At 38.0% G+C, this 21,923-nt stretch overlaps 2 protein-coding genes across 5 annotated transcripts in view; one reads left to right on the plus strand and one right to left on the minus strand.

Annotated features, from left to right (window-relative positions):
• Positions 1 to 2,373: 2,373 nt before the first annotated feature.
• On the minus strand, positions 2,374 to 11,281 carry anapc4 (anaphase promoting complex subunit 4). 2 transcript variants are annotated; one of them, XM_056765370.1, is made up of 29 exons: positions 11,142 to 11,281; positions 10,864 to 10,981; positions 10,620 to 10,725; positions 10,319 to 10,451; positions 10,160 to 10,234; positions 9,965 to 9,991; positions 9,763 to 9,807; positions 9,306 to 9,390; positions 9,077 to 9,184; positions 8,500 to 8,583; positions 8,319 to 8,405; positions 8,031 to 8,095; positions 7,764 to 7,806; positions 7,604 to 7,680; positions 7,417 to 7,517; positions 7,196 to 7,247; positions 7,055 to 7,110; positions 6,923 to 6,969; positions 6,672 to 6,728; positions 6,533 to 6,589; positions 6,351 to 6,444; positions 5,452 to 5,549; positions 4,487 to 4,548; positions 4,245 to 4,283; positions 3,993 to 4,094; positions 3,803 to 3,889; positions 3,547 to 3,714; positions 3,278 to 3,401; positions 2,374 to 2,744 (listed from the first exon to the last, which is right to left on the minus strand). In XM_056765370.1, exons 2-29 carry the CDS (start codon positions 10,969 to 10,971, stop codon positions 2,496 to 2,498), a joined length of 2,436 nt encoding a protein of 811 aa, XP_056621348.1. In that variant the 5' UTR covers positions 10,972 to 10,981; positions 11,142 to 11,281; the 3' UTR covers positions 2,374 to 2,495. The 2 variants fall into 2 exon arrangements, with proteins under 2 accessions (XP_056621348.1, XP_056621350.1); XM_056765372.1 differs by lacking the exon at positions 9,965 to 9,991.
• Positions 11,282 to 13,863: 2,582 nt separating this feature from the next.
• Positions 13,864 to 21,923, plus strand: part of palld (palladin, cytoskeletal associated protein) — a 74,331-nt gene continuing 66,271 nt past the window's right edge. For all 3 annotated transcript variants that reach the window (XM_056763629.1, XM_056763630.1, XM_056763631.1), the window contains exons 1-2: positions 13,864 to 14,074; positions 16,575 to 17,489. In XM_056763629.1, the coding sequence (XP_056619607.1) occupies positions 16,576 to 17,489 (914 nt within the window). In that variant the 5' untranslated portion in view covers positions 13,864 to 14,074; position 16,575. The remainder of the gene's footprint in view (positions 14,075 to 16,574; positions 17,490 to 21,923) is intronic.

Below are 21,923 nucleotides of genomic sequence, written 5' to 3' on the forward strand. Positions count from 1 at the left end.
AATACGGGCGAGCATGTTGTTGTTGGTGTTGCTTAGTGAGAACATATTTTAAAGAACTTTGTAATGACTTAAATCAATCATACAAGCTTGGTATAAAGACAATGTTATAGTTTTAGCCTAAAAATGTTTATACTAAAAGTGTAGTTTTGTTGTTGGATTGCTTGAATCGTTTTATTCATGTAAAAGTCATCTTGGAATTAGAATTTTCTATCCATATCTTTTAGTTATTCACATTCTGTGACAACTTATTAACATTATCATAAATCAGGACTATGCATTATTAATTTAAGCTATTTAAGTCACTTTTATTAAAATACCTTAGAAACAATATAACCGATGTGCATCTTGAGACAAAACAATGGGAGTGAGATGTTTTAAGATATGTCAGGGCAAGATATTTTCAGATAAGACAGCTCAAAATTCCTTTTAGTCTGTGGACTATGTGATGGTTTTCTTTCAGATGTGTATTATTTGGGAGTTTTTTTGAAAACAGAAAGGTTCTATTTGGTCAAACCCTAACTTGGTTTCTAAGAGGGCCAGGATCAGCTTTCTTAGATCACCTTTTTAATCATTTTTCTTTTTGGAAAGCTCAACTCTCAACTTTATTTATATAGCGCTTTTTACCATTTTCATTGTTACAAAGCAGCTGTATATGAGACACATTGGATACAAGACAAACAACTAAAGGCATATACCTGTAAAAACAAGAAAAAGGTGAAAACAAGAAAAGACAGACATACAAATGCTCCACACACACAATATGTAACATGCTTACACACATTGACATAGACGCACTCACACAAACACACTCGCACACACGCACAGTGAAAGCAGACATAGGATAGAGAACCACAGGTCAAATATTAAACGGACTATGAATTCTTATATGCAATATTAATTATGTCTAAATTCTAAAGCAGACCCCCCCCGGCCAGGCAAATAGTGCAAAACAATATGCAAACGGTGGCGAGGATCCCAAAACTCCAATCGAGAAAAAAAAACCTCAGGAGAACCCAGGCCCAACCAAAAAAACCCTCAGGAGAACCTAGGCCCAACCAGGGATTCCAGTTCCCCTCTGGCAAAAGCTGCTGCCTCTGCACAAGCTCAACAGTGCTTGCACAACAAGGCTAAATAAAAAATAAATAAACTTACTAATAAGGTAAATTATAGATGTAAGATTATCATTAACAATCTAATAGCATTTGAAGTGTATAAAGGTCATAAAGGTAATTGAAAGCCATAAAGGTCCAACATCTAATTGGGTCTTAAGTGCAACAATAAACATTAGGGTGTCATTTCAGCCATACTTATCTGGAGAATTTTTATCTGGCCCTTGCACTTCCGGTGGAATAATGTCCAGACTCACACCTTAAATGAACCTCTGCACCAGACAAATATGTACACCAGACAAAAAATGTATCACTGCCTAAAAGTTATCGTCCTAAAATATGAACGGGATGTCATTGAAAGCATTAAATGTAACTTTTCCATACACGTCAACATAATGTTTTAAAACGCATTGCTTCAATTAATGATTTGCAAGCTAGAAAGCAGAACCTTTTTTTCAGAATTAGAAGATGTTATCTGCTTTTGACCGGTTCCAAAAATCCACACATCAAAGGATTTTGCATGAGTTCATGTAAAAAAGAGATTGGTTTCCCATATCATTTATACTCAAAAATGTTGAAGCTCAATGTCTCAAAACTGCTCAGAATGCTGATAAAGCCTTTTCGTGACCAAATGTCATGTACTACGGTGAGAAAAATGTACATTTGTGGCAATGAACAAAGTTTGCATCTACAGGTTAACTTGTCTGTTTTTAATACTATTACAATACACAGATATTACAGTATATACCTATATAGTGTTTTTATATACATATTGTTTACCACTCTCGAAATAACACTAATCTTATATACTGTACTATTGGCTGGAGGCTGGTAAAGATAAATTCTCATACAGTACATCTGTATTAGGCCAAAGACTAAAACTGGATATACCTTACTTTGGAGTTTTTTGGCATTAAACTCCAAATATGTATAGGCCTTGACATTTTTGGGCTAGTTAAAGAAGAGAGTAAGAAAACCAAGGGATTGTTATTGCCCTGGCGTGAGAGTTTATAACCGTTGCAGAGACAAGATTTTCGTCAGAAAGCCTTTTCAATCCAATATAAAACACCTAGATCATCTCTTATATTTTAAGACTTTATATTAACTTTATTTAAAAATGTTATGAAAATTTAACTATTTAAAACCGTGTGTTTTATACATGATCTACTCTGACCCCCATAGTACTCCTGATTGAAAACTCTAACATATTGAAGTTTTGAATAAAACTAAAAGAATACACATTGAACAAGCTTGTATCACTGTATACAAAATTCATTTATTTACAACTGACATTAAATTCCTTTATCAAAATATTTATTGTAGTATATAAAGCAGATAACAAGAATTGGCAATCGTGGCATTATTCTGAGCTGTCAAGGTCAGATTTCAAAGCGTCTCTGATCCAGCAGTATCATCAAGAATGTCTCCTGACTTTTGACCTGTCACCTGAGTATCCATAGACCCTCCCACCCCTCCATGTTCTCCGTCCCCTGCGTCGCTCTGATCATTCAGCGTATCCTCAAGTCTGTCCTGGTCCAAGCTCATTTCCTGTGACTCATCAGCACGTTCTTCATCCTCTTCTTCCTCCTCTGCATCCATCTCAAACACACGTACATGCCTCAGATTGGCACTCAGCTGATGAGAAAGGGGTAAAACAAGGATTTTAATGTTATATGACAGCATTGTTAAAGTCCTCACTTTGATAAGACGTTGCACTAAAGCTATAACGTAGTTCCAGGTTTGATGAATTCATTACGTTTCTTTCCTTACGAGATAAGATGGATTTGGCTGTTTTAAAGTCCCTGTGAACTGGAAGGTGCAATTGTTTTTTCTTCCGTACTGTGACGCATTGCCGAGTGTAACAGAATATCGACTGAGAAAATTCATGGCTTGTGTTTTCCATTGCGTTCAATTGGATAAAAAACAGGCGTTGCATTTTTTAAATGAATATTTGTGTCTTTAACGCTTAAGAAAAAAGTAAATAATTAGCAAAGTGCACCAAATTTGAAAAAAGGCTTGATAGATTTTCATAATTTTTGGCTTATATTGAATACTATTTTTAACATATTATTGATAAAGATATGAATACAAAATAAAATAAAAATGTTATCATATAATTTGAAAAAAGAAAAATATATTTGCAAATATTAAAAGTATTTGGAGATTACCACACAGGCCACTTTGCGAATCCCATTAACAGCAACAAACTGAGCCTTAATGTTCTCCAGCTCTCTGCTATGGTTACCCCAGGCCAAAGCCTGGACAGGGATCCCTTCAATCTGCTGCTCCAGTCTGACACATGGGACAACAAACATTACATGTCAAGTTCTCATTTATAAGTTGTACGTGATGCTGTGAGTGCCAATAACCTGCTTTTAAACACAGCTAATCCTAGAGTCATATATCAAATATTTTTGTGTCAACCCATTGTTTGTACCTGAGTGTGATGTCCCATATAAACTCCTCCTCCCATCTCAAAGCAGAATTTAAAGGAAGCTGAGCGAGGACACGCATTTTATTCTCATCATCTTCCAGACTTCGCAATACTACTGTCAAAGTCTCGTCGTCATAGAAACGGGCATCAAGACAACCGTACAAGGAGTCACTAAAATACACAATTTTAGTCACGCACACATACTGACACATTAACATTTTAAATAATTGAGATAAATACACTATAAAGGTTAATTTACGCAGGATTTTGGGCTGGTGTTTCATCAACTATACTGGAATTTAGAGGAGTGTTAATGTTAACAGCCACCAGACCATTAGGAACAGACCTGAAACATACACACACAGTTCATTACGAAGCTTAACAATTTTCTAATAAAAGAGGAGATAAAACAACAACCGTAAAACTAAATGGTATGTATGTATGTATACCTGCCGGGGTCTGTTGCTCTCCTCATAATATAGATTGTAGAGGGAGAGACTTCAGGCATGCAGAATACTACATAATGCATACTGGCCGTTTTATCATTCCACCTGCATTTAAACAGAGAAATCATCATTACATTTTTTTAAAAGATAATTTTTAATAGTTGCAAAAAGTCATTGAAACCTTTAGTAGCCAAATTGTCTCACAAGTTAATATCAAACCCTGCCTGTCGTATAGAGATAGAGCTGGTCACTTACAGTGAAGGAAGTTCAAACAGCCGAGGTGTATTTTCTGATCTATTAAAACAAATATGGTAGTTTTATTACAATAAACATTATGGTCTTGCCAATAAACAAAAGAGCATTTATTTCATTTAAACCATTAACACTACAAATGGCCAGTTTGTATTTTAAACATGCATTTAGATGGTTCAAGCTTCATGATTTACAGGTTCATGACTTTGATTTATCATACTGAATGTATTAGAAACACGCTTTACCCCTCAGGAATGGTGTATAATCTTAAACACACAGCTTGTTTTATTGAACGTCCAATGACCTCCTGAAAAACAAACACAGACACACACAAACACAAAGACAGGCATATGATTAGGAGATGCATTAGTGCTAAAGGAAAAAGTGGCCAGCAAACAGGATGAAACACTGCACTTCCATCCATCCATTTTCTACCGCTTATCCGAACTACCTCGGGTCACGGGGAGCCTGCGCCTATCTCAGGAGTCATCGGGCATCAAGGCAGGATACACCCTGGATGGAGTGCCAACCCATCGCAGGGCACACACACTCACTCATTCACTCACACACTCACACCCTACGGACAATTTTTCCAGAGATGCCAATTAACCTACCATGCATGTCTTTGGACCAGGGGAGGAAACCGGAGTACCCGGAGGAAACCCCCGAGGCACGGGGAGAACATGCAAACTCCACACACACAAGTCGGAAGCGGGAACACTGCACTTTATATAGTTAATTTATATAGTTAATTCTTCTGTTGTATATGACAGATGTGATTCGAGACCATTAATAGACAGGGTATGTATGCGAGCGAGAGAACAGAACAGAATAATGTTTGTTGTGAACGGGGAAATATTCTATATATTTGGGAAATTTAACATTTGTGTATTTCACAGAGGTGGTGAATTTAAGCCGGGGTCAGACAGATCTTTGTTGAGGTCTGAAAGAGACTCATATTGTAGCTTGTGTGTGTATTCTAGGTGACAAAAATTCATACACACTCTAATTTACACAACCCACAACACAGAGCTGAAAGCAGACACTTACCGATGCCACACCAAATTATACGAATTTAAGACAGACCACGTGGAAACTTATTCTGGTGTTTATGCGTCCAACCCCATCAGAACTTCAACCGTGTTGACACGTGTTATGTCTATGTGTTTTTTATCATCATCGTTTAGGATTGTGCACATTGAAAACTTACAGCTGGTTTTTGTAAGCATAGATCAATAGTGGCCTCCATCATTTTCTTGACAAAGTGGAGTGACTTCTGCGGGTAGGTTGGGAAGAGCAGTGTACTGTCTGCAACAAATAAACACATAGACACACACATGTAACTGCATTTCATATCTTCCCCAGATTTAAAGAGCACGTTCCCTGTGATCCCATTTTTCAACCTTTAGTAAGTGTGTAATGTTGCTGTTAGAGCATAAACAATACCTGCAAAATGCTCAAAGTTCAATGCCAAGCGAGATATTGTCTTTAACAGAATTCGCTTTTCAAGGACTACAGAGAACGGCTGGAATCGGACTACAGCCCTATACTTCCCGTGTACATGATGTCACCATTCCGAGTGCTTTTAATAACCTCCTCCAACAGGAAAACGCCAAAAAAGGGGCGAGGTCTTACTTGGAGAAGAAGAAGAGCCGTTGAAGTAGTGTTTGGTTATCAGAGATCGTAAACATTTGACTGAGCTCCGCGCTAAACTACTTTCACTTTCATCACAGTCCTACAGCTGGTCATAAGAATTCAGCTACACACATTATAAGATAACCAACGGTCAAATAACAGCTTCCATGACTTTAACATCGGCTGTGAAAGCTGTTCTGTGTAACACACTGATATTGTGTGTGTGCAAATACCTAAAACATTTCTATGAAACGTCCTCTGAAGTCCTGCTTGCGTGAGAATAGAGACAGCGGTTGACTGTAGACTTGGAACATTTGAAATAGAAAGGGTTTTTTTTACACTAGAAACATGAACATCCATTTTTGAACACCCAAAAATCATAATCAAAGCCTCTAAAACAGCCAAAGACTGGGTCCTTTAAAGATTATGTCGGAACAAGGTTTGTGGTGTAATAATGGCAGAAGTCGACTCTACCTTTTAGGTGAGTGCTCTGCTTAACAAACGTCACCCATTGGTTGCCCTCAATGTTAGGCGGAGACACCAAATCTTCATCTTCATCCTTTAAGTACTGCAAGACACAGACCAAACATGTTACACATACTGTACAGAAAAAAGCACACATTCATTCACACTAGAACATTTCTGAAGGTCCTCACCTGTCCAACTCGCTCAACGTTGAAATACTTCCCTTTCCGATCAAACAGTTCTTTATTCTGCAAAAAGCAAAGAAAATGAGGAGATGGGCTTTAAAAAGTTGGTCCAGATGTTTCCTAAACAGAGGAATTATGTACTTACAGCACTAAAATGCTCGGAAAGGAAGTCAGCCACAAAAGCCAGATCTTTCTGGGTCATCTGTATCCAACAACACAGAAGCACACTAAATATTACCCATTTCTGATATATTGTATGTTTCCTTTATTTCGTGACTTTGAATTCTCATTGGTTGGCTAATATCACAAGGCTTTTCCCCATCTTCCAACCTGACCATTTTCTGCATCCACAGCCTCTCAACTTTTTGTCTCACTTCTGATTTCTGATTTTCTTACCTTGTTAAGTTCAGGAGGAACATGATCTTCTGACATTCGGAGCATTGCTGTAAAATATAAAAACAGTCTCAAAACAACAGACTGACTCAACTTGAATGCTAATGCTCATAACAGACACAAATCAGATCTTACCAACATACAGCCATCGGAAAAAGGCTTTGAAATTCTTCATACTTTTATCAATAACTCTATAATCAAAACAAAAAAGGTAGATGGTGAAGAACTATACAGAACAGACACTCAATACCCCAAAGACATCGAAATTAAACTCACTGTAAGAGTTCGCTGGCCTTCAAGGTAAAAGAACCCACTGCTACAATGGCATCTGAAGCAGATACATACAGAGTGTTTACCTTTTTTTCTACACAACACTATAAATGTGCTTCCGTAGTTAACATAACAGGCATACTGTATTTATATACACATATTTTAAGTCATGATAAAATCACATCGGTTTCACGATCACAGATAAATGAATTGCAAAAAATAATGACCCTCAATGGCGGCAGGATCCAGACCGAGAGGTTGAAATTTCTGTTTCCAGAGGGCCATTCCTTTAACCTCGCTCAGATGATACAGCAAAGCCTCAGAGCCACTGTGAATCAGCAAAACATGCAATGAGTGAAAAGTAAAGATAAATTAAATAAGCTCTATTTATCTGGTATTGTAAATTGTACACACCTCTGCAGGTGACTAATAACAAGTTTCTGAATACTGGAGTAGGAGGAATCAATGGACTGACCCAACATCTTCAAGCCCTGGGTGTAAAAATACTATTAGAGCAAATGAAGCAAGTTACTGTTGTATAAATAATTCAGTGAACCTGTCCATATAGATTTACCTTGACTGTGAGTTGATTCATGAGAAGAGCCTGAAGTTCAGGGCTGAAACACAAACAAACCAGAAATAAACATTAAACTCTAAGAAGTCGAATGATGCCCCCTGTTGGGAATTTTGAGTAAACACAAGCAGATTTCAACTTTGTTTTCACAAGCATTTACAAAACACAAGAAAAACGTTAAGCAACATGAGTAGTTTATGATCCACACAGATCTATATAGTTTGTGAAGTGTGTTCCTGTAAAGGGTTTAAGCAGAATTATGTCTACCTTGCATGCCCCCAAAGCAGCAGCTCCAGAAACTCATCCTGTACCTGAGTGCTTGTATTTTTTTCCTGTGAAACAAGATCGATCTATTCACCCAGAAAGAACCCAGACACTGTGTGCCACTAAAGAGTGTAAAAATGGCCAATTACAATCATTTACATTTATAACAAAGCATAACTGTATTTATATTAGGGTTGCCAATAAAAACAATTTGTTACAGGTTCTACAGCCACTCCTTGCATTTCATATGTTTATTTGTTTGTGATTGGCTAGAAGGTGATGACCTCTAACCTGGACAAATTTAGTGAGACGGAGGTCCATCTGCATAAGGATATCTTCCCACGCTTCACACATACAAGTGAGGGAGAGACGAAGATACTACGAAACAGACAACGAAACGAACAGAACAAATGTTTGTTTTTGTGCGCAATAAGGCAAGACTACTGCAAATATACAGCATACAGACACTCACCTGCAGCAGTGTGGAAATGTGTGTGAACTTGCGGGCCATTTTGGTCAACTCGGGCAGACATGAAGAAAGCAGCCCGGTGTCCAACTGCAACACAGACAATTCACTGTTATTCACACATTCCAAACAATGCAGACATGCCATCCATCAGTAACTTTACAGTACCAGCTGTGACTCAACCTGTTTGCAGTTTGTTTACTTGTAATTCTTAACCTCTACCACATCCAGGATGACACAACAATAACGTTCAGATAATAGCAGTCACATACAGAGTTGTTCCTGTAACTCAACTGGTGTGTATAGTGGTCAAATATCTGTTTGATTCGCAATAAACACACAAACTAATAAAATGTTCAACCTCCAAACTGTCACATTGGCTAAAAGCTTCCGATAAATGGTATGTAAATGTGATAAAGAGGGTTTCTGGAACTCAGTAGTGCTGTTTTAGCATGCATGGAACAAACTTTTGCATAGATCGGAGAAAATATAGTTTAATACCAGAAGAAGCACAATGCTGACAATGACAATTCTGGGATGACAATGGTAACTTGTGAATCTGTGGTTTTCAACAGCCATTTACCTGCATGTAATGGATTTCAGGGCGGCCTTCTGTAGATCTCATCTCTGTTATAACAGAAAGGGACTTGAGATCACTAGAAAGTCCAAGACTACGACAAGTCCCTGAAATCTGAAAGAAAAATAAAGAATGAAAAAAATGCATATAGACACAAAGAAACACAAAGCAGTAAGAGGTTATGAATATCAACATGTGCAAAATATGAAAATATGTCCGAGATGTTATATCTTACCCCATTCAGCGTTGCAATCTTATATAGCCCATACGCATACAGTTCTACAAATCCAGAGGAACCACCCACCACCAGAATATTGAGTCTGCAATGCACATGTCACACATCAATCAAAATGGAAATGTTCATTGTGACAGTTCACCCAAAATGAAAATTGTGTCATCATTTGCTCACTCTCTTGTCATTTCAAACCTGTATGACTTTCTTTCTTCTGCAGAACACAATAGAAGATATTTTGAGGAAAGTTGGTGACCGAATAGCGCCAGCACCCATTCAATTCTATTGCAAAGATACAAAACCAATGCAAGTGAATGGGTGCCGGTTTGCAACATTCGTCAAAATATCTTCTTCCATTCAGGTTTGAAATGACAAGAGAGTGAGGAAATGATAACAGATTTTTCATTTTTTTGTTGAACTTTCACGAAGTAGGACCGATCAGGACAAAGACAACACTGACCTCACGTCCCCCAAAAGGTTTGTGACTTCATCTGATTTCTCTTCACTGCAAAATGAAAAACAACAGATAAGAAAAAAACAGAGCAAACACCCAATCCAATGGAAACACCCCACAAGCAAATAAACCAATCAAAATGTGAGAAGCATGACAAAGGAAAAGACAAATACTCAGCATAACAAAGAAATAAAATCTGCATTCTTACCTAAATATCTTTGATGTGGTGCTGTAGCTGAACACATACGAAGCAAAATGGAAAGGCCATAAAATAATGGAAAAAAATGTGGAGTTTGTCAACAAAACAACATGCAATGAAATAAAGTGGCTCGGGCATAGATCATTAAGTCCTCTCTAGAATAGAATAAATTATTTCTTAATGCATGTAACTGAGATGTGTCACCTTTTAGGAAGGGTTGGTAACTTTGGAAGGAAACGGCTGGACTCATCCTCTGACTCGCTGAATGAAGACAAAGTGCTAAATAAGAAATAAAACAGATCGAACTCATTCACAGACAACAAGCAAGAAAGAACAGATCTTCCCTGTAAAATTCAGACCCACCTGCTGTCATCCTGCACCTCCATCCAGTGCATGCAGGACACAGGGTATTCCACAGTGAACAGGTGTAGGATTTCTGCCTTCTCTGCATCACACAGCACCACCTGCTTTGTGTCTCCCACACTGAACGCCAGGACTGCAAACATCAATTCGGTGTAAATACTCACATTGAGTTAATACTCGCAGGTCTGTTTTGATCTACAGCAACTGCATTTAATACGACTGTAAAAATATGACATCCACATCATTTCTGACTTCCACATATGTGCTTTATATGCGCACATCAAATGTTATTTGAATGTACTTTTTCCATCAGGTCTCCAGGCCACCGCTGTGATCTCTTTCCCTGTGTTTTCATTAGGTGGTAAACTCCACACACGCTGGAAGTTTGCAAGGCGATGCAGGAGAAGCTGTAAAGACAGATCAGTCTAGTTAAGCCCCACTAGGTAGGCTATCTGGCCGGTCATAAGGAACATTTGGACCCCTATCGTTTAACTACAGTCTGAACTTGTAATATATAGTGCTCTATTGACATTTAAAGTCCCAACCTCTCCTGATGTGTTAGCTAGGGCTATAAGATCTCTTTTGGGAGACCAGGCCATGAACAGAATGGGGTTTGGGAGCTGTTTCTCCCCGACCTGGCGGAAAGCCGGCATTGCTGAAACTCTGCGGAAGGAACAAGAAACAAACAATGATCATTAATGCATCACACTGTCTTCTCATGCTTAACACGTGTAATAGACGCAAATGAAACTACAGTAAAACAAACAGGTAAGTGAATGACCAGATCGCTGCAAAACGAGCTTTTAATACGTCATATACTTACTAGATAGATGACGACAGACGGTGAACTGTACAATACTTATCTTCTTTTAAATCCCTTTTAAATGTGTTAGAAAATTGACGTATTACATTATTCGGTTATGATTTGGAACGTCTTACAACACACTGACCAATGAACAGAAGACTCTGACGCGCCAATGACATGCGGGCTACGGAAACACCAATGAGCCAAGACATATTTTTAAAACGCGAAACTCTTTTGCAACTTCATAAGGAATCAGTTACGAAAATTAAATTAGAGGGAATTTTATAAACAGGATGCAAATATAACATTTTAATGGTATATTAAGATGTTGTAATGTTTTTATTATATAAAAGGACTTTTATTATTGTTTATTCGTGAGATTCACCGCTTTAAAACGTGGGCTATATGCGTGTGGTACAGGTACGTTACCTTGATAACGTAAGTTTTCAAAATCATACGTTTTCTCACGTTGGTTTATCCTACTCCTTGCTGGTTTCCTGTTTTACCAGCGGGCAGACCATCACGGCGATATTAGCACAGGGTGGCACTTTACGCGCAGAAGCCATCGGCACATTCCATTGTCTTGTGGAATGTTCGGTGGCATGTCCGGTCCGTCAGTGGCATGTGCCACTCCGTCTGGTGGTCTCGCGATGGCACGTGCCACTCCGTATGGTCTCGCGATGGCATGTGCCACTCAATTTAGTGGCGTGTCCGGTTTTCCTAATATTGTATTCTGTATTTATTCACACTGTATATCTGCACTTGCTAATTGCACTTCTGGTTAGACCTAAACTACATTTCGTTACACTGTACTTGTATATGTGTAATGACAATAAAGTTGAATCTAATCTAATCTAATCTATGTAGGGTTAAGTTCTTTGCACATATTGTACAGTCCGAAATGTTCGCATTTGGCGCTCGTTTGTACAGTTTGGTGTCTCTGAACTGTTAAAACGCCTCTCAAAATGCCTGCTACGGATGCGAAAAAATCAGAAAATCGACCCTAGTCCAATTTTTTTATGACGGACGAAAATATTGGAGGGAGTGTGTGCTCAAAAATGCTCAACATTGAGCAGAACGCTGCGCTTGCACTTAATACACCAAGCAATCACAACAACAAAACAAACAAAAAAAAGGTAATAATAATGACACAAGTATGCTGCAGTCACTCCCGGAGGTGCCACAACATGCGTCCTTTTCGCGATTATCCATAGCCCACCACAACCACTAGAAACCAGACGTGTCACTAAATAGTGGCACATGCCAGAGCCCTTGAATAGGCATATGCCACTAGAAACCGGATGTGACATCGGACGTGACACTAAACTTAATGGCATGTGCCAACGGCTTCTGTGCGTGAGATGCCATGCCACCTAGAGGTAAAACCTCCTCTACACAGCCATGAAAACTTCAATCTTTGTGGTTGTTTTTGTTTGGAAGTCAAAAAAAGTTGTTTTTGTTTGGAAGTTTGCTGGTTAATCTAAGAACTCTGGGGTAGAGACCTACATACCAGCATCTCATGTTTGAGATCAGTAAACAAACCACAGCATATCAGTACAGCAGGCAATCTGAGGCCAATATAATGCTTCCTACATTCATTCATGCAGGTCTGTGAGAATGGAGAAATGCTCTGAATCAGTCCGTGATATGTATGTTTGAGTTGCTGTCATTGAGGCCTCAACTATAATCAGTGGATTGATTGTTGAGCAGCAGAAATAGCTGTGTGCTGTCAGTGTTTATGAAGTGAACGTGATAAGGGTCCTGAAATAGACTCAGCCCGCCACTTATAGACACATCTGCCCTACGTCTCACACACCTCTCTTATACCTCCAAAGAGCCTATCCTTTCTTTTCCCCAGTAAACGAATGAACTTAGTTTCAAGTTGGTTTTCTTCAAAGCGAGAGATGTGTGTGTTCATAATCAGAGGGGCTGGTAAACTGGTTTTACACCAGTTAGAGAGAGTGGCATGAAGCATCTAAACCTGGTAGATCATCAAGTATACAGTAAGCAGTGAGCCATCTGTCTGCCAATGGTACTCTTGAGCCTGTAAAGTCTGTGATAGGAGATTATAGTAGTAGAACATTCATCTGTTGGGTTCTCATTCCTATAAAAAGTACTGTGTTAATGGCAGGCTGTCTTAATGGATATTTAAGGATTCATTTGAGGTTAAATTAAGAATCTTTGGTGACTGGGGCACATACTGGATCTGAAACTGTCTTCATCTGTAACATGGAAAATAATTTTACGTGTCATAGTACTGTATATATACACTTAGATGAAAGAATTTGCTATGTAGCCTAATGTGAATCTACAGTTCTTGGGGATATCACCGGAAAAATCAACAGTTAAAAGTGAGCTGCAGTACACTTGTACTTTACAATGTAATATGTTTTATTTTCTAAATATATTGCTGAATAACCTAACAAAAATGAATTGTACACAAATAATCGATCTGAATCATCTATAACCTTCTTTAAATTATTAGTGGTGCATGTGGAAGAGTTCAAAAAGTCAGGTTTGTGGATGTCTGCAAAATGCATTGACTTGTCTTATGACATGATGTATGTGCGTTTGTTTGATGTGGTGTGGGCACATGGATGCTACACTTTTCTGCCTTCTCTCTCTCTCTCTCTCTCTCTCTCTCTCTCTCTACGCTCTCTCTCTCTCACTGTGTCGTTTTTGCTGTGAAACCTGATCTAGGGGACAAATTTAGCGATGCTCAGTAAGCGTCAGGGCCCGAGACAGATGGGACAGCAGGCCACTTTGCAGCCAAAGTGTAGCACTCAAACCGGCTCACCTTAGTGCGCTCCGACAAAGAAAACAAGAAAGGGAAACGAGAAATAGAAAAGAAAAAGACTCGAAGTAAAGGCACATCTTTTTTGCATTTTCTGGCGTACAGATCTTCAGAAAAACTGGAACCTTCAGAAGAAGAACCTTCAAACTGATTTAAGGTAAAATAAGGCCATTATTTTTGTTTGTCATTGTGTGTCTGTCATTAGAATATCTTGTGTGTTATTTGCATTCTCATTATACAAGAGTGAAAACAAATAAATTGTATTATTACACTATATTAGAAACTTGTGAAATGAAATAAATTGTAATATGAATGGTGTACTGCGCCAGTGAATGGTGTATTAAGCATCAGTGTATATTTCATTATTTTCTGTTGTTTGTACAGGACAAGTCAAATATATCTATGTTTATCTATATATCTATGTAATTCAACTGTACTTACCTACAACAGGGATGGAAAATCAAGCACATTAATCTGTCAGTCCTGGCTTTCTCAATTGTTTGGCCTGTCAGTTACCTTTAACATTCCATTATCTATAATTCATCAATATAGAATAGCGCTGCCATAATTTCCACATAAATAATGTAGCGAGAGAGAGTGTGTGTGTTAAAAAGGACTGTTGGTTAGGAGGTGGTTGCTCCTGTGAAACGCAGCCCTTGAGGATTAAAAATAACAACAGCTGGCCTGCAGGACGCCAATGCGGAGAGAAAGTCATATACTGTCGTGTCTCTTCATAAACACACGCTCGCACACCTTTACATACAGCACCTGGTCACTTTATACAAACATTGTGTAAGCAATGTCGGCACTAACAATAATTGAAACGGCAACGGTGTATGACTTTCAATGGATAGACTATAAATAATAAATCTACATGTACAAACAAACTTTTTACAGTGGAAATGTTCTGCACTCATGAAGTAGTCATAAAGTTTACAGGAACAGATTAATATGTCTCATACATGCATTATCCGCACATATCCAAGTTGAGCTGTGTTTTCTCAGAGACCTGATCTGTTGGTCGATGGGCTTTGCTGTGTTATAGAAACAGTCTGGTATTAATGTTACACTGGTGTGCGGTATGTCAGACCAAACACTTTCCCTGAATTATGGCGACCGATCCTTTCCACAAGTTATTGAGAACACAATCACTCACTGTCAAGTCCTTTTTTTTCTGCTAGTTAAAGTCAAATCCATGAACAGGGTCATAAAATCATGAAGTAGCTTATTGTAAATGAAAACAAAACATGTGTCTATAAGAATTTAAACAAACATTTGCATTCATGGAAAATCTATTAAAACTTTAAAGATTTACAGTTATTATTTTACATTTATTTATTACATTTAAGTTTTATAGTTTACCTGTGACATCAAAGAGGCTAAGCAGAATAAGATTTATTTATTTCTATTTGGCTCCTTGTGGCCCCCAGAAGTGTATGGCTGGGCAACAAGGCATATTAACATTCAATGTTATGCTACTTAGAAACATTTATATAGTTTTCAAAGACAAAATAGATCCTTAACTGATAAAGTTCTAAAGAATTAATCACAAAACAATTAAATGTAGGAAGGGCTACATTTGTTTACAATTGTCAGTTTTTAAAATGTTTGCGTGGGTATTTTAAAGAATACTTGAATTTGTTTTAGAATTTACATATGATGTAATGGAAACCCATCTATAACCTTGTATACTTCATATATGATATATAAAAGCAATGCCTGTTTAAACTGACTGGCAGCAAGGATTAACTTCTGTTTTAAAAAAATATTATTATTATTATATTATTTATAATTTTCACATTTTTGAATATTAGTCAACTTATCAGAACCATGTAATAACAGCATTTCAATGTATGAATTTAGTTGTGACTAAAAGTATCCAAAATATGTAAAAACCACGTATATTTTAGAATGTTATTTTAAGGATCGTAGCCAACCTTATAGCCTTAAATTTGTAAAAATGAACTGTGCTTTTTAAACAATGTTTAAATATCTATTATGGGCTCTTATTGGCCGATTTTTCTTTCGATTATTTGGTCCTCGTCATCCATTTCAAAAACATTTAGTTTTCTAATTAAATAAATTAAAATTGTTGGCACAATTATACTTTTGTTGACAAAAGTATTTTCAAACATTGAAGCATACACCTTCTTATGAATTATTTTAGGCGAGTGTTTCAAACTTTTAAACAGTAGTGTATTCAACTCATAGACACATGAACTGAATGTGTCATATGAGTGCCAGAGGTCCGCAAGAGCAGCTTTCATAACCAATGGAATGAAAAAATGGAGATTGATGAAGGAACAGTAAAGAAGACTTTGACAGATAAGGGAATGGGAGAGGTAAAGCAAGCAGCAGAGTTAAATGACAGTCGTGCTTTTGGCCTCAAAGCTTTTGTTAATGCTTGACAGCTGTGTCCAAAGTTATGTTGACCTGAGTCATCGTACGACAACTGCCCATGAGCTGTTTCATTTGTGTGTTTACACTGGTTTGTTGTTCACCGTGTTTAAAAAAAAAAAGAGATAACTGTATGAAATAAATTCATGAAGGTGTTGGCCTTGTTTGTGTTAGTTTTGGGGCCACTGTGTAAGCACAATATGAACTTGTGTACGATGCATTTTCTCACCTTTGTGCATTTTGGTTGTATATTGGTGCAGGATGCAGGACAGAGGCTGGAATGACACACTCCCCCTCTCTCTGCTTATGAAAGAGGCGTGTCCTCCTATTGGTGTGTCCCTGGAGGGAACTGGGGGCATGGCTTCTGTGACACCTTTTGATGGCATGGGTTACTTTGACTCTATAGCCGAGCTGGAGAGCGGGGACGGGGACTTTCCAGAACTTTCTGCTTTTCTCAGCCAAGACGAGATCAACCTCAGTTTGGACTTGGCCCAAAAGGCCATGAGTGATGTAGGAGATCCAAATGACCTAGATGAACCCCCGGTCCCCTCAGAACACCTTCCCCTGTACTCGGAAACCAAAGACCACACCCTCCCAGAATCAACATTAACCCAAACACCACAGTCAACCGATGTACCATCATGTAAAGTCAGGCCTAATCAAGCAACCACTGCACCTGAATCACCTGAGAAGTTTGTCTGCCAAAAATCTATCAAACCAGTATACAAGCAAGACCGACCCCGACTAGTCCATGGAGGTCTGGAGCTCAATGAGCGAGCTGCCTCAACTAGCGAGTTCTGTAGCCGAGCTGCCACCTTTATTGAGGAGCTCTCGTCCATCTTCAAAGGCTCCACACGTGGTGACCAACAAGGTGAGGATGACTCCTCTTCGCCCGACAGCGGCTACTTGTCTCCGAGGAGCCATCGGCTGGCCAAGCAACAGGCTCAGCTGCCTTCATCATCTTCCTCTTCTTCAGAGCTCCAGCAGGAAGCCACAAACCAAGATCAGGCTGGTGTTGGACCGGATGTGGCTGAGCATCAAGGGCAAGGGGTTAGTCTAGAGGGACCCATGGCTCCCCCACGCTTCACCCAGAAACTGAAGAGTCAGGAGGTGGCAGAGGGTAGTCCAATCCGTTTGGAATGCCGGGTGACCGGGAACCCTCTTCCATTAGTCAGGTACAATTACTATGATTTATATTTTTGTTTTTTCAAAACATGTTGTTTTCTTAAATGTCAACACAAACATTGTGGGTTAATAGTGGTTTGGTTTACTTTTGCATTGACAAAAATACAAGGTGTAAAAAGGTACTTGCCGACCTTCTCATTCTTTGTTTTATTACCATGTTCTATCAACTCGAAAGAGAAAGATAGATATGAGGTGAGACAGAGAGAAACAATGTGAGTATTCCTTTTATAACCAATAAACATATCCGTCAAAGTCCCGGTTGCTAATAGATGGCATAACCCCTGTGTGGATTACTGTAAAAATTGAGATCACTTTTGGTAAGGAAGAGTCTTATTAGGCAAACCTTGCTTGATCATTCTGGAATTTGATATTCCTTTCCTCCCAATCCTAGATGGCTAAGAAACAAACAGATGCTATTTTTAGAGAATCCGTTGCGAGCCAGTGCAGCCTAGTTGGTGGGCTGCCAAACTCCTCCTGGTGCATTCTTTTGAATGGAAGTTGCTCAATGATCTTAATTATTCCTGTAAATGATATGACATCAAAAGTCATAGTTTGTCTTAAGAAACACAAATATAGACCCTTATCAAATGCTTTGCTGGTTAAGAATTCAAGTTCACTTGCCAACTTGGAACCATTTATTTCTTGATGGTCTTAACAGGAAAATGAGCTATACATGTGTCTTTTAGCAGTGTGGAAGTGAAGAATTCCTGCTTTTTCTCGTGGGGGTTTGCAAGGTTTAAAACCCATCGGTGTCTTTATAGTTTGTAGCTAAAGAATGCACATTAGGGTGCGATAGGGACTTAGCAGAGAACAGACCTGTGAATTTGAGATGATTATTTTAGAGTGCGTATGTGTACAGTTAGGATATTCTTGATGGGGCAACTGCCACCTGAGATAAATGTTCTACATCATGACATTTGTCAAAGCTCACAGACTTTCTGTGTGGTCTCATTACCTACCAGAAGAATTAGTGTACAGCTGCTGTTTAAGGACAAATGTTTTAATACTTGCTTTTAGTTGGCAACAATATCGGGGGGGGGGGGGGGGTTATGTGTGTTTATAACACAGACAGTCTAGGACAAGGCAAGTTATACATTTACAATTTGTGCAGAATAAATATGCTCTATAGATAGTTTTAAGGAATAGTTCACCCCAATATGAACATTTGTTCATATACTCATCTGCATGTCGTTTCAAACCTTTATGACTTTCTTCTACAGAACACAAAAAAATATATTTTGAAGAATGTTTGTAACCAAACAACACTTGCCCATCCATTGGCTTACTATGTATGGACACTGAGACATTTTGCAAAATGTATTTTTTGTGTTCCACAGAAGAAAGAGACATATCAGGTTTAGAATCACATGATAGAAATCAATTGTGAGATTTTTTATTTTATTTTTGGCGGAACAAACACTTTAGACAAGCCACAACAGCAACACTTATATTATAGAGCACTGTAGCCATTGTGTTTCATAGTGATGTGCATTTGTGTGTCAATGCTTACTGCAGTAATAATGTAGTTGATGTAAGAAAAAACTACTAGTGAAAAAAAAAGAAAAAATGATCTAAAAACATCTAAAATTAAACATATACAATTATTATTTTGTTTAGATAAATCAACGGAAATTTTATGAGAAGATTTTGAAATTAATCAAATTTTCAGGTTTATATGTGAAGAGTTCATTGCAGAAACATATAACCCTGTTTTTAAAATGTTCAAAAATGCACTTTTTATGATGTTACTATGTTTTCTTGTGTTTTATTTTTAGTAAGCTGTATTTTTTATTATTTCTTCAAGGAGTCATATGACTCGGCTAAATCGAATATTATAGATTGTTTTAGCTGTAATGCAATGTGTACACACGGTTAAAAAATGCATTATTTTCCACATACCATGCATGTTAGTATCTCCTCTTTCCCCCGCACAGATTTTTAACAAAGCTCATAGCTCTGAAAAGCGAGGTGTGCTATGATTGGCCAGTTAACCTGTGTGTTGTGATTGTTCAAATACTGCAAGCGTGTGACGGAAATGTAACGCCTCTTGCTATATTTGGAACATCAGGTTCCAAAGCAATTGTACTGACAGGTACGCCCACCTTGCATATACATTTTGGCGGTCTAAGTCAAATCATATCATAAACTAACGTAGATTTGTGAGCTTGTGATTACACTGACTTTTTACAGCAGGTCTGGATGATCATTAGCTTTTAGATAGAATGCATCTTTCGTTCCGACACTTAAATTATTTTAATTTCACGTGTCTAATACATGCACACGTGTCTAATACATGCATGGGCAATTTATAACACACCAAAGACACAGAAAAACACGTGTTGGGGCCATATGACCCCTTTAATCAAAGCAACCCATTTGCAGTTTAATTAATATCTAATAAATCTGTTTTAGTAAATTAACTCTTCATATTTGATTCAGAGCTGGGATTGAGAGATCACAAGTATTTAGTCTGAACCTAGATGTTATTGCACAGATTCACACCCATATGACTTTTTCTCCTGTTGAACACATCATATTTATAAATATATAAATGTAAATACACATGCAGTCTGTGTTTTGAGTGCTAAGTGACATGAAAAGAAAGGCGTGCTGAGTGACATTTAAAAAAGGCCGTGCTCACTGACACGAAAAAATGGGGATATTCGTGTCATGAATATGCATTAATAGATTCCAAATTTCGTGTGTATACCACAAACTGTGTAGATTCATTTTACAGACAACAATATCAAAATATCTCCTTTTAATCCAGAAAACAAAGTCAATTACATTTTTAGGATTGGTAGACATAAAGAGTCTTAAGAGTGCATAAACAAGGCATGATTGATAGTTTAACCCGGCAACATGATGTTTGTAGTCATGTAGGAGAGCTGGATTTCTGAACGGGGATTTCTCCCCATGCGGTGGGTTACATAATGAAAGGAGGCTGGAACACACTTTGGCTTAATGGACGTGGTGGTTCGCACTGAAGCTGCAAAATCTTTTCTTTCTCGCTCTCCACCGCAACCGGGCCTCATCCTGTCAATATAAATAGTCCTCATGCCGGCATGGAGGAGCCAGGCTCTGGAATGCTGGCCATGCCATGACTTGACACTTTCCACACAGCGGTACTTTCTCCATCTCTCTACACCTTCTTAGGGAGTATGTAGGTGTTGGAAAGAGAGAGAGAACTACGATAGAGAGATATTGTGGACCTACATAACAGCTTAAACGGATAAGGTCCTTAGTGCTGGTGATATTGAACAGCGCTGTGATATCTTACATTTATTCTAGAATACTGTAGGTCGACAGGTAGTTTGACAATTGACAAGTGTTTCACTTTGCATTTAATTTTAATCTTTGTTTTGAAAACTGCCTTTAAAAGACAACAAAGTTTAAAGGAGACATGTTGTATTGTATTTTATGAAGGTCTTAATCTCAATGCATGAAAACAATCTTAAAGTTTAGTTTTAAGGAAAACGAAAGTCGTGTACTCCTCTGAGAACAAGTTATACATATTGTATTGGAAAATCCCACTTATGCCTGTAGATTGTTTTCTGTAGGTGTAGATTATAATAAAATAGATTATTGATTGTACATTGGAATCTTGTAGCATGCGATCTGTCATTTATCTATGAATGACTGACGCTGGGATTTTCAGCCTCTAGATGGGAGTGTTGCATTTCAATTTCAATTCAGTTTACACAATCTCACAGAGACCAGATTAAGTTTATTTTCTTAGAAACCTGCACCTCTCTGAACATAGCGAGAGACACTCAATGTAAATACTGCAGTGATTACATACAGGTGTTATATAACCCAGGGTTATATTTATTGTCACATGTTTCTCATAGTTTGCATAGACTGACTGAAGATAGAACAGATAGCTTGAGGTTTCTGGAGACATGAAGGCACACATTTAGACTTAAAGTTTACGGATCAGGGAATAGCAGTGGAAGAAACCAACACTACAGTAGTTGAAATACAATACATACTCTGTGAATGACCAAGAAGGAATTAAATAGCGAAGTTTATTCCTTGTGAAATATTTTACAATTTAGAGGAACATATTGTCTTTATATAGTTATATTATAGATATATTATATATTTCATCTGCACAACATGCACACTGTTGAGAAAAGTTTTAACCACACGTTGTAGATCATCATTGCGTCTTAATACAGAGTGAGGATAGTCTGTGTCACATCCAGATCCATGATCTCATTTGTGTTTCTCTGCACTTATTGAGTAAAAATGGAAATTGTGACAGAATAAACAAAGCGTGGCTCTGGTCTTCCTCTTAAACAGCAGACAGTGGTTTATATAAACAGACTGATGCACTCGGAGATCTAAAGTATCTGTTGCATGCATTGCTGTATTGAGCACTGTACATTTATTTCTGTTTCTGATTTGCTGCTTGAAAACCA

This window comes from Triplophysa dalaica, chromosome 13 (assembly GCF_015846415.1).
Source record: "Triplophysa dalaica isolate WHDGS20190420 chromosome 13, ASM1584641v1, whole genome shotgun sequence".
In the NCBI taxonomy this organism is placed as follows: domain Eukaryota; kingdom Metazoa; phylum Chordata; class Actinopteri; order Cypriniformes; family Nemacheilidae; genus Triplophysa; species Triplophysa dalaica.